We start from the raw sequence: 15,355 nt of genomic DNA, 5'->3' as shown, positions 1-15,355 counted from the left end.
GATACAAGCTTCTTGGCCGGCCGGCAAAAAAATTTCAAACCACCATAGCATGCTTTTATTAAAATTTATAATACGGTAACATTATTTTATCTAATCTGTACAGCGTGCGCCGCTTGTCAATAGTTTCCACGTGATTATGTAACTTCCGATATGGCGCTGTCAGCGTCGCCGTCGTTTCCTTTTGTCACTGTGCTGCAAGCGCGGTGAGGTGTGTGTCCCATAGTTTCCACAGGATATAAGATATGTAAGTTAATTTTTTAATATATTCTTATTTATATACAGGCTAAGAACTCGTACACCCGCTAGTATTACACATTTATCATTGCTATGTCATAAAATTATTGAAAATTCGTTTATAATTTACCTTACGTAACCTGATGGAATTATGTTTGCACGTGACCTTGTACTAATTATTAAATAATATTTAAAAAAGCGTATTCTGGATAATGCAGTATGTTCTACTCGATATAATTCGCCTTTTGGTAATATCCAAATTGTGACTTAATGTATAGTTTACGATGTTACCGAGAACCACCCAGTGCCGTTCAGTATTGATCAGATTTAGCCAGTTTCAATTTGAAAGTACATTTATTGAGTTATTGACTACAATTTCAGTTTAAATTGTTGGTCCAAAAGCTATGACCGAGTTTTAAACTTCTTTTTTTCGGATTTCTCATGTCACTTTTAAAAACTTTGACAGAGGATTCTTTTTTTGAATACTTACTGCTTTTTGAAATTTTAAATTCTTTCTAGAACAATTTTAGAAATTGCTGCAAATCAAAGCATTCGTTGATAAATTGGTTTATCTTAATTTAATTAAGTACTTAAGCATATTATACAATAATTATGTTTATTGTTAATTAGATATTGAAAATGGATAGGATTAGGATGCATTTTCCAGTACTAATACTAAGCCATAGAAAACTTATTTTTTTATTAAATTTACATCAATCAAATATGTGTCAATAATACTGCAATGCACCACTATCTATAAAGGCTTACTTATATCATAAAGATAAATTATATTTTGAGTGAGCTGAATTGATTACTTACATTATTTAATAAGTATAACATATAATAAAGTTTTTTTTTGTTTACTTAAGTAATATAATTTTTAATAACATTGCAATATTTAAATACATATTTATTTTCAAAGTTTAAATAAAATAAGAAGCCATTACCTTTCTCAGATAAAAAATTTGCATGTCATTTTAAATAAATATTTACTTTTCAAAATATTTTCATACAAATTTGGTTGAGTTACCAATTATTTCTTTGTACTAGGTATTTAGGCTTGCTTTTAATTTTGACTAGACAGGTCTCGTCAGCTTTTTAAAATTAGTATAGGTATTATAAGAGACAAAAGCATTAAATAAATAATGCCCAATGATGAGAACTCATGCTTGAGGGTGTGGCCGGTTAGCAGAAGATGTGTGACCACCACTGCTGGCGACAGCAGCGTGTCTGCGAACTGGTGGTGGTACCCTGTGACCAATAGATTATGAGATCTGAGGGCTTGTAACTTTTTTTTTATCTTATGTCATTCCGACAAAGGGCATTGACTATGGCTAAAATGAAGGCATACAGGTGAAAATTATAAGTTGTGAATAATTTTGATGTGGGCTAATAATTGGTCAGAAATCAGAATAATCTGATAAATATTATTAAAAAAATGTTTATGTGAGCTGAATTATTTGAATGATGAAATATAGTTTACATATTTTGATTATTACAAATCTATACTGGCCTATTATTAGGGTTCTGATCTCTGATCTGAGGCTTTAAGATAAAGTTTTTTGCAGAACTTCCATATAGTTATGTGTTTTATCTAAGTATTAAAAAGTACACTTAATTGGTAGAAAAGCATACTACAAGGTGCATTTTCTGTTATTTTCAGTAACAATGTTCTCATCCTTAATGGAAACGGCGCGGAATTCGCCGTTCCGCGGCCCACTCTCACCGGCCAACTGCGAACCAGCCATCGCCGCACCTATGGAACAGGTAACTGAAATATGTTTGTGATTTTCACCGTGTAACTCAATTTACATTTAATTTTTATTCCTCCAGACTACACAGTAAACGTCAGTTTACTTATATACCTATATTAATATTTTATACCTGGGGCCGTATTATGACCTCTTATTTCCAGACAGTTTACGCCGTGAATCGAACTGATTGGCAATATGAACGGTTATCAACCATGGCTGGTTATTGCGATCATAATATGAATTTGCCAGTCAGTTAAATTCACGGCGTAAACTGTCTGGAAATAAGAGGTCATAATACGGCCCAAGTATAAAATATTAATATAGGTAGGTAACTTTTGAATTTTATATTTTGAAATACTATGGACTTTAAATACTTAGTTATAAACTTATAACTTATAGATAATAATAATTAGAAATTAATAACTATGGTAAATTTTAATAATAAATCATAAGATATATTTAGCCTTAAAAGAACCTATTTATTTTTATTATTTAGATGCCTCAAATATTACTTTATTCACATGATTGACAATTTTTTCGTAGAAACGTCTGTAAATTATCATATCTTTGATTTTTCTAAATAAACAGGGATAACATGAAAAAAAAAAAAATGATAAATGAAAAATATATTTATGTCATACACACAATTTTCAAAGACAGAAAATGGATGAGTCCTCTTAGTACAAAAACATGTGTCAGGAGGACCCGCTCTTCCTTAACTAAAGTTTACAAATATAATATGTGTGCAGATGTATGTGTGTGAGTGAGTGCGTGCGCGTGTGTGTGTGTGGGTATAACATGATTTTAAATACATAAAATAGAGATTACTTTTAAAACACCATATTAAACAACATAAAGAAACCATAGCCCGATGATGAGAACTCATGCTTGAGGGTGTGGCCGGTTAGCAGAAGGTGTGTGACCACCACTGCTGGCGACAGCAGCGTGTCTGCGAACTGGTGGTGGTACCCTGTGACCAATAGATTATGAGATCTGAGGGCTTTTATATATTAATAATATTATGTAGTTAAAATAATGAAAGTCCTGTTGCAACACTTTTAGTATAGAACAATGAGCGGATTTTAATTTCTTTTTGTTGTTGGATTTATCCCTTGGATTAAGATAAGCTGTTTATATATTATGACATTATGTAAATACAACTAGCTTTCCTGCCGCGGCTTTGTCGGCGTTTTCAAAGAAAAGCCCGCATAGTTCCCGTTACCGTGGTAATTCCGGGATAAAACCTATCCTATGTTTTAATCCAAGTTACACTCTATATGTGTGCTAAATTTCAATGTTATGGGTTCAGTAGTATTTGCGTCAAAGAGTAAAAACATACATATATCCTCACAAACTTTTGCATTTATAATATTAGTAGGACGTAGGATGTACAAAGTTATCAACCAGCAAAATAAGGATATTGAAAATAAGGAGACCACCTAAATTTAATTGTGGACTGTTTTTCTAATACTCAATCATTCCAACGTTTATAAAAGTTATTATTATTTCGTTAAATATTAGTCAGTCTCAATTTCAAATTTGAAGAAAAACTTTGCCTCGAGGCCATTTACTATTTTCACTATGTGGAAAATTTTAATTAACCTTGATAAAATCGTCAATGAGTTACAGATTAAACATTTAAAAAAATATTTAAGTGGCAATTTTAAAATTGTTATTTTTTATAAAGTGTTCATAGAACAGCATTCCTATGAGTTTGGTAGATGGCAGAAGACTGCAAACATTATATTTTTATAGTTTCTCACCCTGTTTCTGCGCCTGTAATTGATTCTTTATTAAAAACTTTATCTTCTCGATTTTACTAATCTAAGCGGAGACAAATCCAACGAAACAAATAGCATGAATATTATATAACGCTCTTTCATTTTAATTTTTTATTAACGTGGTGCAACTACACGACTTTTTTTTATAAAAATCTAAAATTTTTTGTGCATAATCCTATATGAAATGATATGTTAATATACATATCAAAGATCCCTGTGATTTTTTTTTACTATTTTTATTTATTTTTCCCAATTCAAGGGAGGTATGGCCGCCTCCGTAGCTCAGGGGGACTCTTGCGAGTTCGGATCGACCAAATACTTCGCGCTGTGCGGCTTGGGCGGTATCCTTTCTTGCGGTAAGTGCTTATTTATATATTAGCTGTTCCCCGCGGTTTCACCCGCATTGCTCCGCTCCTGTTGGTCTTAGCGTGATGATATATAGCCTATAGCCTCCTCGATAAATGGGCTATCTAACACCGAAAGAATTTTTCAAATCGGACCAGTACTAATTCCCGAGATTCGCGCGTTCAAACAAACAAACTCAGCTTTATAATATTAGTCTTATTTATATTGTGCGCAGCCTTGAAATTTTATTCTCAAGTCTCACGCGTCAAAGAAGCCTTTGAGACCGGCGAGGATGCAGGTTCGAATCCGTACTCGGAAATTTGTTAAAATGACTGAAAAAAAAATTGTATGGTCACACTTTTTCGAATATTATTATTGTATAATAATATTATTACGCAATGTAGTCAAGGTGATGTGGATGAAAATGGCTTCTCGCCAAGCCTTAGTAACACGCATTTGAAACTGGGCTAATTATTGTAGAAAAGTAAATAATAATGTTTTACATTCTTATTGTTATTATGCAAGTATATTTTAGAACTTAACTAGCTGTGTCACGCAGCGTCTCTCGTATAACCGGGAAAAGTTAGCCTATATTCAAGAGTTTGTTTGTTTGAACTCACTAATCTCAGGAACTACTGGTATAATTTGAAAAATTATTTCGGTGTTAGATAGCCCATTTATCGAGGAAGTCTATAGGCTATCATCACGCTAAGACCGACAGGAGCGTAGCACTGCGGACAAATCCGCGGGGCACAGCTAGTCCAGACAATAATCTATCTCTATCTCTGTACCTAATTTTATACAGATCGGATCAGCTGTTTGCTGTTTTTGGGCAAAACATTTTGACCTTTTCGATATATGGACTATCTATTCATTTAAAAGTGAAATAATTTTTCAAATCGGACCCGTTATTCCTGAGATTAGCGCGTTCAAACAAACACTTCAGTTTTATTTATTAGTTTATAGACCAATTATATGAAAAGCCAATGTACTAAAATGTGTTACAGTATGCTTTATGATTACGCATTTGATAGATTAGATAAACTGACGACCTTGATATAGTAATATTCAAGTTCAAAGTGTAACGTAATAATCTACAGATTTTCGTATTTATACCTTTATCTAACAGCCGTACAAATAAAAACTTGCTTATTCAAACCTTATGCAATGCATAGATATGATAAGAATAAATAAAGAATAAGGATGTCATAATTTCTTACAAATAAATTTGGAATAACGTCGATGTAACTATGCTCACGCTATGCAATAGGCTCAAAGCGGCAACGTCGCAATTCATTCACAAAATTATGAAAAACATTGAAATTGTCTACGGTTAAGCCTTGGTGCTGTCATTTTGCTGACGCTCGTTTGACAACGTCGAATTTGTTGTGAAGTTTCATCATACGATGTTCTGTTTATTTATTTTTTAAAATATATTTATTGGAAATAATTTAAATATATCATTAAATATGCAAGCAAATGATAGATAACGCTATCCAATATCTGGAGAACAGAAGATAAACCCACCTTGAGATAGAGAGTTGCCAAATAACTGGTACCTACTCAAAACATACAACTCCAAGCTTAGAAGATTTATATTTTCAACGAAAGTGTATATTATTGTGATAAGTTTAGAAATAAGTTTTATGTGTAATGTATGTATGGTTTGGCGCATGTTGTAAATAAATAAATCATTATAAATATCAAAAGGGTTTTTCATAATTTCGTATATTTTGACATTTCATACAAAATTTTCCATTTCAATAGGTACGTAATGAAATTATTAATTTGCTCAACTTTTTCTACTTCTCGTATTACTCTCATTGCTATTATCTCAAATTTAGATTGAAAATTGCTTCTAAAACTTGTAAAACACAGCAAAATGTACTAAAAGATATGTTCTAACTCGGTTATGTCAGACTTATACTAGGGTGGTAGCCGTAATAAGGACGGAATAGCATTAGTATGAATACTTATTACGAAGTTATACTAGGTTACATTTATTTCGTGTTTATTTGTATGATTTTTCCTTATTCTTAGTTTATTCTTTGCATAAAATGTTATAACTCGTTTATTTGTACGGCTGTAAATGTTTATATTTATTTATATACGTAAGAATAGCATTTTTTACATAAAATTTCTGTTCCGAATTTTCTGATTTTCTTATGGAATAAACTTTAAACTTCAACTCAAACATTTATGCAATTAGACTTCTTCTAGAAGCACTTTTGAATCGTCGTTACATATTTTAACATTTACCACCGATTAGCAAAGCAGTATCTATGGAGAAGAACCGGCAAGAAACTCCATAGTTGCTCTTTTAAATCATGTCAGTAGCTTTTTGTCTTTGAGCTATTATTCTGTCTCTCTCTTCTTCACGTTTTAATAGCTGAATCGATTTGGATGAAATTTTTTAGCTTGACACATGAGAAAGGTCATAGGATAGGTTTTATTCCGGAAATCCCTCGGGGATGGAGACTATGCGTGTTTTTCTTTGACCACGCGGGCTTTCACCGCGGGTGGAAAGACGTTAGTAGTATATTATATTCATTTTTTTACTACTAATTACACTTCTAAATATAGTTTATAACAATGAAATCTAAATCACTCACACGTGTATTTGATAATAAATATGCCAAAAGATGTCACTATGAAATGCGTGTATCAAAATAAGTCGTCATGTCGTACGTATATGTGTATTCCATCCACGTATCGCTTGGCTATATATATCGTTTAGAAATAAGATTTTAACGGGATTTAAACGCGATTTAGTCATTATTATACCGACGTTTAAATGCTATAAACTCAAACATTTATTTATTCAATTCTTATTCAATTAGACTTCGTCTAGAAGCACACAGACCGCCTCCTTGGTACAGTGGTTGACACGTGAGTGTAAAACCGAGGGGTCCTGGGTTCGATTCCCGGTGGAGACGAAAAAAAATGTCTCGGTCTGGCTGGGCGTAGAAGGCTTACCTACTTGTCCCTTAAAGAAAATCGATCAGTGAAATAGATGTATAATGCATCTGCCTCTTAGGCCTTACCCCACTTGGGGACACGGGACTTCAATTTTTAGAAGCACTTTTGAATCGATGGAAAGAAAGAAAGAAAGAAACATTTATTAAAGCAGTATATAAAACGAAATATACCTACTAAATATTCCCCCAAATTTCAGGTATAACCCATACAGCGGTGGTGCCCCTCGATCTGGTCAAGTGCCGTCTCCAAGTGGACCCCGACAAGTACAAGAATGTGGTCAACGGTTTCAAAGTGTCTGTACGGGAGGAGGGTATGCGTGGTCTGGCTAAGGGGTGGGCGCCTACATTCATTGGTTACTCGCTGCAGGTAAACACATAACATATATTTATACTTATTACTTACTAGCTGCTCCGCGCGGTTTCACCCCCGTGGCTCCACGCCTGTTGGTCGTAGCGTGATGATACGCCTGTTGGTCGTAGCGTGATGATATATACCCTATAGCCTTCCTCGATAAATGAGCTAACACCGAAAGAATTTTTCCAATCGGACCAGTAGTTCCCGAGATTAGCGCGTTCAAACAAACAAACAAACTCTTCAGCTTTATAATATTAGTATAGATATGTACTAGGAAATATGCTGTGTAGTCATTTTAGGCCCAATTAGCTGCAAATCTGGGAAATTCGAGATACCCTGTATAAATTACCACATAAAATCTTGTATTTTGGCATCCTAATACTCACTTAGATTGTCGCAAAAGGTCGCAACTTTTAAAATCAGGTGTCAGTTCATAAAAATCTGTTTTTCTCGTTTTATATGAATTGACTGATTAAAAAAAAAAATCAGGCCGGTTAGGGAGCCAGGTGCAAATTTGGTTAACTATTTCCTCTCAAGAGATAATTCGTCAGACGCATGAGAGTATAGTATTATAAAGCCTCGTGAACGTCAGCTGGCGCTCGGTTGGGGGGGTGAGCGGTTGTAGCCTCCCACGCACATAGGAAAAAAAATACATTCATTCATTCATTTCCTCTCAGCTAAAAATTTGTCAAATTGTAGCTAACCCAATATCTCAACGAAAAAAAATAGTCAGCTGGTTACAACATGGTGTATTATACGTCAGCTGGTGTCTCGAACATGAAAGTTAAATTTAAAGAAAAATTTATTTTCCGTTATTTCCTCTCAAACAAAAATTTACCTGATGATAGCTTATATGTAACTGTGGATAAATATATATGTCAGCTGGCTGTATCTTGGTGGAAAAACCGTCAGCTGATACGGGAGGCTACAACTGCTCTTCCCCCCAACCGCGCTCCAGCTGACGTTCACGAGGCTTCATAATACTATACTTGGATGCATTTTACTAATTACCGCTTGAGAGGAACTTGGTCATAAAATCTGCTGCTGGCTCCCGGACCATTTTTTAAGCATATTCTCTTTTGTTTTTAAGTCAGTGATGACTCAAATCTATGAAAAAACGTCCATATTCTCCCAAAAAACCATTTATTTATAATAATTACTATTTATTTATCATACAGAGTCACTACAAGTTTATTTTTACTCAATGATTAAACAAAAATCAACCAATTGTTCCTACCGAAAGTCTGTGACGACACACTTTTATGAGAAAACCTTTACAAAATTCCCCTGAAACGTCACTTTTTTTTGTTATATTTATTATTATGTATCTATCATACAGGGTCTCTGCAAATTCGGTCTTTACGAAGTGTTCAAAGTGGCCTATTCAGGCATGTTAGACGAGGAAACAGCATACACATACAGAACTGGTGTTTACTTGGCTGCCTCTGCGTCTGCCGAGTTCTTTGCTGACATCGCTCTATCGCCTTTGGAGGCCGCTAAGGTATTTACTAGCTGCGCTCCGCGGTTTTACCCGCAGTTCTGCTCCTGTTGGTCTCAGCGATAAGCCTATAGCCTTCCTCGATAAATGGGCTATCTAACATCGAAAGAATTTTTTAAATCAGACCAGTGGTTCCCGAGATTAGCGCGTTCAAACAAACAAACTCTTCAGCTTTATAATATTAAGCATATATTTACTAGATTTTTCTTTGAAAACGCAGACGGCAGCGTTTTCAAAGAAAAACCCGCATAGTGTCCGTTCCTGTGGGATTTTCGGCTACGTACCAAATTTCATTGTAATCAGTTCAGTAGTATTTGCGTGAAAGAGTAACAAACATCCATCCTGATAAACTTGCATTTATAATTCAAATTTCAAAATTCAAAATTATTTCTTTCTTTCATTTACATTAGGTCTTAAACAAATTTGTGATTGGAACACTCCTAGTAAGCAAATAAAATGCTTGTGTCAGGAGGTTCCGCTCTTCCTAGAGCGTATACGCACTATGCAGGTAGCCGCATTGCGGGTAGCCGTCCGGCTGACCGCAAGCACAATTATGTACGGAATATTCATTTCTATGCGCACTGTGCGGTCTGCGGTAGCCGCATCGCAGTGCGCATAGAAATGAATATTACGTACATAATTGTGCTTGCGGTCAGCCGGACGGCTACCCGCAATGCGGCTACCCGCATAGTGCGTATACGCTCTTACACTATTACAGAAACAGAAATATAATATTAGTAGGATTTTATTTATTTATTTGATTTGCCAACAGATGTACATCTTATATTTATAATATATTTTGAGTATGTGATATAATTAGCATGCATTGCAAGATGTAGATCCAATTATAGGCAAATACAACATGCGTTTTTGAGTTGTATCAAATTATAGCTTCTAAACGTAGTATAATCGTAGTCTAATCGTAGGATATTTAAAAATAATACATAATTATATAAAACAGGTGCGAATCCAAACGATGCCCGGTTTCGCGTCGACATTACGCGAGGCGTGGCCCAAGATGGTCCAGAACGAGGGCTACGGGACATTCTACAAGGGCCTGGTGCCCTTATGGGGCAGACAGATCCCATACACCATGATGAAGTTCGCCTGCTTCGAGAAGACCCTCGAACTGTTGTATAAGGTAAAAAAAAATAAAAAAAACACTGATAAATAAAAATTGTCTCATTTTTAATTTTAAAAGTTAACATTTGTAACTTACAAAAGTAAATTTTATTATTCTCTCTCTCTCTCACTATAGGTATCTTACATCTAAATGTGTATATGTCGTGGCCATATCGTAGATTTGCTCATTTCATGAAATGGCCAACATAGTTTGATCAGATCGTTAAATCGTCAACGTTTCACGATTTGGTCATCGACATTTGGCTAGATCGTATAAAATATCTTAGAGAGTCCATAAAACATTAAAAAATTCAGAATATTTTAAGAACTTGTTTATAGTCATTTAAGTTAGTGCCGCGGTAGCGCCGGCTAATACCAGAAGCGAATCGCTTTCTAAAAACAAACAAAAATGGTCGACACATATACATTATTTACTACTAGTGAAAAAAAATCTATATGAATTTGCCAGTCAGTTCAGTTCAAGGCGTAAACTGACTGGGAATATGAGGTCATAATATGGCCCATGTTTTTTAAAAATTAATTTTTTATCGTTTTCCACAGTATGTAGTGCCCAAGCCACGATACAAAATTATAGTTAATAATTTTCGCATAGATGCATTATATAAATTGACTAGCCGCTCCGCGCGGTTTCACCCCCGTAGCTCCTCTCCTGTTGGTCGTAGCGTGATGAAATATATATAAGAATTTTTTAAATCGGACCAACAAACAAACAAACTCTTCAGCTTTATAATATTAGTATAGATAATTTTACCATATTTCCGCAGTATGTAGTGCCCAAGCCCCGCGACCAATGCAGTAAGGGTGAACAATTGGTTGTGACCTTCGCAGCGGGTTACATTGCTGGTGTGTTCTGCGCTATCGTCTCACACCCAGCGGACACTGTCGTATCTAAGCTTAACCAGGTGAGAGATAAATAAATAATTAAAAAAATCGAGTGCCACACGTCTTTTTTTAATAATTAATTATTAAAAAAAGACGTGTGGCACTCGAGGACTGCCGCGGTAAAGCTATTGCATGCTATGCCTTCAAGTCACACCTCCGTCCCCGTCGGAGTGGGGAGCGTGAGGTTTTTTCGTTACGGAATTTCTCGATTCGGTCCCCGCGCTCAAGGCCCGCGATAGAAGCTATGCAATAGCTTAAAAATCTTTATTGTCACAATAATACAGGTGATTGGTGAAAATAATGAATCATTCGGCTTTCGAACTTGTTTAATACTGTGTCTCAGGAGCCAAAATAAATATATATTTCAGCGTTTCGCTTGTGTTATGGAAAGCAAATGGCTGATAAACATACATAATATATAATTTTAAATACATATATACTTCACTTTCACGACATTGTATAAAATAAAAAACATAGTAGCTGTCCCTTTCCCTAAAACTATGCAACGGATTTTGATTTGAATGGGTATTTTAAAGTGAAAATTCTTTAGGCGTTTGTTTCAAAATCTGTTGCGTAGTTTTGAAGATATAAGCATAGGGATGGATCTAACTCAACTCAACTCAAACATCCATTTATTCAATTAGAATACTATTTAGTAGCACTTTCGAAACGTCATTACATAAGTATTTTTAACATTTACCACCGATTCGGAAAGCAGTATCTATGGAGAAGAATCGGCAAGAAACTCCATAGTTGCTCTTTTAAAATCATGTCAATATTACTTAATATTATGTAACTTATATCTAACTACATAATATATCATAATATTCCAAAGAACTGTCCTGTGGAAAATCTTTGTTACTTTGTAGTGAAGATATATTAAAAACTATAAATATAATATCCATACATATACATACAACTCCTTCTAATATAATATTAAATAATTTCAGGACAAGACGGCCACAGTTGGCTCGATCATCGGCAAGCTGGGCATGGCCGGAGTGTGGAAGGGTCTCGGCCCCAGGATTGTGATGATCGGTACACTGACTGCTCTGCAATGGTTCATTTATGATGCGGTCAAGGTAATTATTACTAATCTTATATATATATAAAAATGAATCGCAAAATGTGTTAGTAAGCGCATAACTCGAGAACGGCTGAACCGATTTCGATAATTCTTTTTTTATTATATTCCTTGAAGTACGAGGATGGTTCTTATTAGGGATGTAACGATACATGATTTTGCCGATACGATACCGATACCGATATTTGTAGTAATGTATCGGCGATACCGATACCGATACCGATACCGATATCGATGGCTTGGTAGAAAAATAAATAGTGAATTATGCATAAAAAGTTACCAACATTTAACAGAGACAACTGTTAATCGTATTCTTTTAAATAAAAATGCCAAATCAAAAAACAACAAAACCATTTATTTTAGTATTATTATTTTACGAAGTTAAACTTTAAGTAATACACATACAATCAGTACCTAATAAAAGTTTACTATAATTGGTAGAGTTTTTTCAGAAAACAAAGTGCGCACGCGCGGGCGGCCTCCCGCATCGTTCATTGGGCGCGGATTTTTGAATTATTTGATATCAAAAAAATTGGTTGTTTGTAAAGTAGGTTTACGATCGAGATGTTTACGTGATAACATTATGCAGTGGCAGCGCTCGAGATGAAACGGGAGATCGGTCCGTCTCTCTCTCGTTATACCTGCGATCGCGCTCGTGAGGTTTTGGTGTGACACAAGTTTATGCACATGTCACCCGACTAAAACGATTTTAAAAACGTTATCACGTTAAAAATAAAAAAAAATTCAAAATTATTTATTTCTTTCCTTTACATAAACAAATTTGTGATTAGAACACTCCTAGTAAGCAAATAAAATGCTTGTGTCAGGAGGTTCCGCTCTTCCTTAACACTATTACAGAAACAGAAATAAAACAATATGAATGAATACAATGCAAAAACATAAAAGAAAAGAAAGAATTTAATAAAAAAATATCGGTATCGGTTGATTTATTATCGGCGATACCGATATATCGGCTTGCCGATATATCGGCCGATATATCGGTATCGGTATCGGTATCGTTACATCCCTAGTTCTTATGTAGAGAAAACGTAAACATGTACCACGGGCGAAGCCGGGGCGGACCGCTAGTAATATATAAATTAATAAAGCCATTATTTTTCGAAAAAAGTGGACATACATATAATCTGTATATAAATCTCGTGTCACAAGGTTTGTCCTCAATGGACTCCTAAACCACTTAACCGATTATAATAAAATTCGCACACCATGTGCAGTTCGATCCAACTTGAGAGATAGGATAGTTTAAACATGTAGGTACCACGGGCGAAGCCGGGGCGGACCGCTAGTATAAACATAAAATTTAAAGATTACTTACTTAAAACTAAAAACAAAATTTCACTGTAAAATATCCCTAATTTCGGTCGGACAGTCAATTAATAATAATAAAAAAATATTTTTTGACCACTAGCTGTGCCCTGCGGTTTTACGCGCAGTGCTCAGCTCTTGTTGGTCTTAGCGTGATGATATATAGAATACAGCCTTGAGGTTTTCTTTTTTTTTAAATAATTAAAATTCAATATAAGCAATAGACAGACATATAGACTAACGTACTATGATTAATCAAATTAACCAATTGTTCCTACCGATATGAAATGTGGACACGAAAATTTATGAGTTGTCAAATGTCACACGTGTCACATTTGCCGCCATTTTGTCGTGTTTTAACTTTTTAATTTTTCGACAGGTATGGCTCAGGATGCCCAGACCACCACCGGCCGAGATGCCAGAGTCTATGCGCAAAAGGCTCGAAGCCGAGGAAGCCGCGAAATCAAAATGAACACTTAAAAACATTTAGGCGCTATTTATTTGACCTTTTTATGTATGGCGTTCAAATTCCACTGCCAATTTTTGTTGATGACTCATTTCGTGTTTTCAATACGGCAGAGTACAGATGTATAGTAATTTTTAAATGTCACACGCCATTTTAATTATGTCAAATAGTAATTGTAGTTAATGGTTAGGAGTCGAGTATTGAGCCGCATGGCGTCTACACCACTATATATTATGTATTATTGTGATCCATGAGTATGAAATCGTGTAATTTATTTTTTATTTAAATAAAAAAATATTTTTATTTTTTTTTTTTTTCATTTTTTGTTTCACCATTGTTTACCGTGTAACCAAAGTTGACAGTTAATAAATATTAGAAGTATTGGTTTGTTTTATTGTATTGATGCAGAGCTGTAGAAAGTTTAATATTTATTTAAAACTAACTTAACCGCCCGCGGCTTTGCCAGCGTTTTCAAAGAAAACCCCACATATTTCCCGTTCTCGTGAAATTTCCGGGATGGAACCTATAAATAAATAAATATTTCGGGACAATTTTCACACACGGCACGATCTGATCCCATACTAAGCTATCGCTTGTTATGGAAACCAGATGGCTGATAATAATTTTTAATAAATACTTATATAGATAATTAACACCCAGACACAGCACAAACATCTATGTTCATCACACAAATATTTGCCCCGGGTGGGAATCGAACCCACGACCTCCGGCTTGGCAGGCAGGGCCACTACCAACTGGTCAAGTACTATGTGTTTATCCAAGTTATCCTCTATGTGTGTGTGTCTCTAATTGTTATCCTACATACATTCATCCTCACAAACGTTGCATTTATAATATTAGTAGGATAAACTATGATTATAATGTCAACCAAAGAGCGGCATAATATATAAATTTCCGCACGCGGGTTCATCCGCTTTGCAGAAAACATAATAATATATACTAAATAAAACCTTCCTCAAGAACCATTCTTAACAAAAGCCTCGTCAAAATCTGATGCTTAATTTCAAAGATCAAAGCAAACAGATTCCGGGTCAAAATTAGTTGCGTAGATTTGAAGATTTAAGCTTTGAATGAAAATAATAAAATGAAATTAAAGCAAAGACCCACGAAACTCAACGAAAGTAGTAGGTAAAAGGGGAATCCCCTTAGTGAGTAAGCAAGTCGCATGATAGGTTATCTCGCTCACCCTTGTAGAAGATTATTGCTTCTGGTCTATTTTTTGGGAATTCCCGGGCGGCATCTTGTTTTTTTCATCGCTCTGGCCAACAACAAAAAGTTGCCAGGAAAAGTAGCTAAAAAGTTTAGCTACTAGTTTCAAAAAATTGTAGCTGCCTGACATCAAAAAATTGCTAGATCTAGCTATAAAGTAGTTATGTTGACAAAGTAAGAGTATTCAGTATGTAGTACCAGTTAAATTTTCCGCTAAAATCTTCTTTCGCTATAGATAGATTAGATTTTACTGTTTATAGCCTTTTATGATCATTGATC

At 34.8% G+C, this 15,355-nt stretch overlaps 2 protein-coding genes across 2 annotated transcripts in view; both read left to right on the top strand.

Moving 5' to 3' along the window:
- The window catches only part of Klp64D (kinesin-like protein 64D), a 153,362-nt gene extending 142,125 nt beyond the window's left edge, over positions 1-11,237 (top strand). The window contains exon 15 of the mRNA XM_089713024.1: positions 11,064-11,237. The gene's annotated coding sequence lies outside the window, so the exon portion shown is untranslated. The remainder of the gene's footprint in view (positions 1-11,063) is intronic.
- Positions 103-14,227, top strand: LOC149475943 (phosphate carrier protein, mitochondrial-like). Its single transcript, XM_089713071.1, has 9 exons — positions 103-244; positions 1,898-2,001; positions 4,029-4,125; positions 7,290-7,459; positions 8,787-8,948; positions 9,907-10,086; positions 10,853-10,990; positions 11,921-12,052; positions 13,760-14,227. Exons 2-9 carry the CDS (start codon positions 1,903-1,905, stop codon positions 13,850-13,852), a joined length of 1,071 nt encoding a protein of 356 aa, XP_089569197.1. The 5' UTR covers positions 103-244; positions 1,898-1,902; the 3' UTR covers positions 13,853-14,227.
- The last annotated feature ends 1,128 nt before the right edge of the window (positions 14,228-15,355 follow it).

Source organism: Colias philodice, chromosome 29, assembly GCF_061535455.1.
Source record: "Colias philodice isolate Cphi_HAF_F1 chromosome 29, ilColPhil1 Martin Lab GWU primary, whole genome shotgun sequence".
Classification (NCBI taxonomy): Eukaryota; Metazoa; Arthropoda; class Insecta; order Lepidoptera; family Pieridae; genus Colias; species Colias philodice.
Note: the sequence above shows the minus strand (reverse complement) of the source record. Positions and strands in the feature narration are given on the sequence as shown.

Bases quoted from the DNA above. Each gene is read 5' to 3' on its own strand.
- LOC149475943 (XM_089713071.1), top strand. From the start codon at position 1,903: ATGTTCTCATCCTTAATGGAAACGGCGCGGAATTCGCCGTTCCGCGGC. The intron at 4,126-7,289 runs GTAAGTGCTTAT...CCCAAATTTCAG, and splicing joins GGGCGGTATCCTTTCTTGCG to GTATAACCCATACAGCGGTG. The intron at 7,460-8,786 runs GTAAACACATAA...TCTATCATACAG, and splicing joins TCATTGGTTACTCGCTGCAG to GGTCTCTGCAAATTCGGTCT.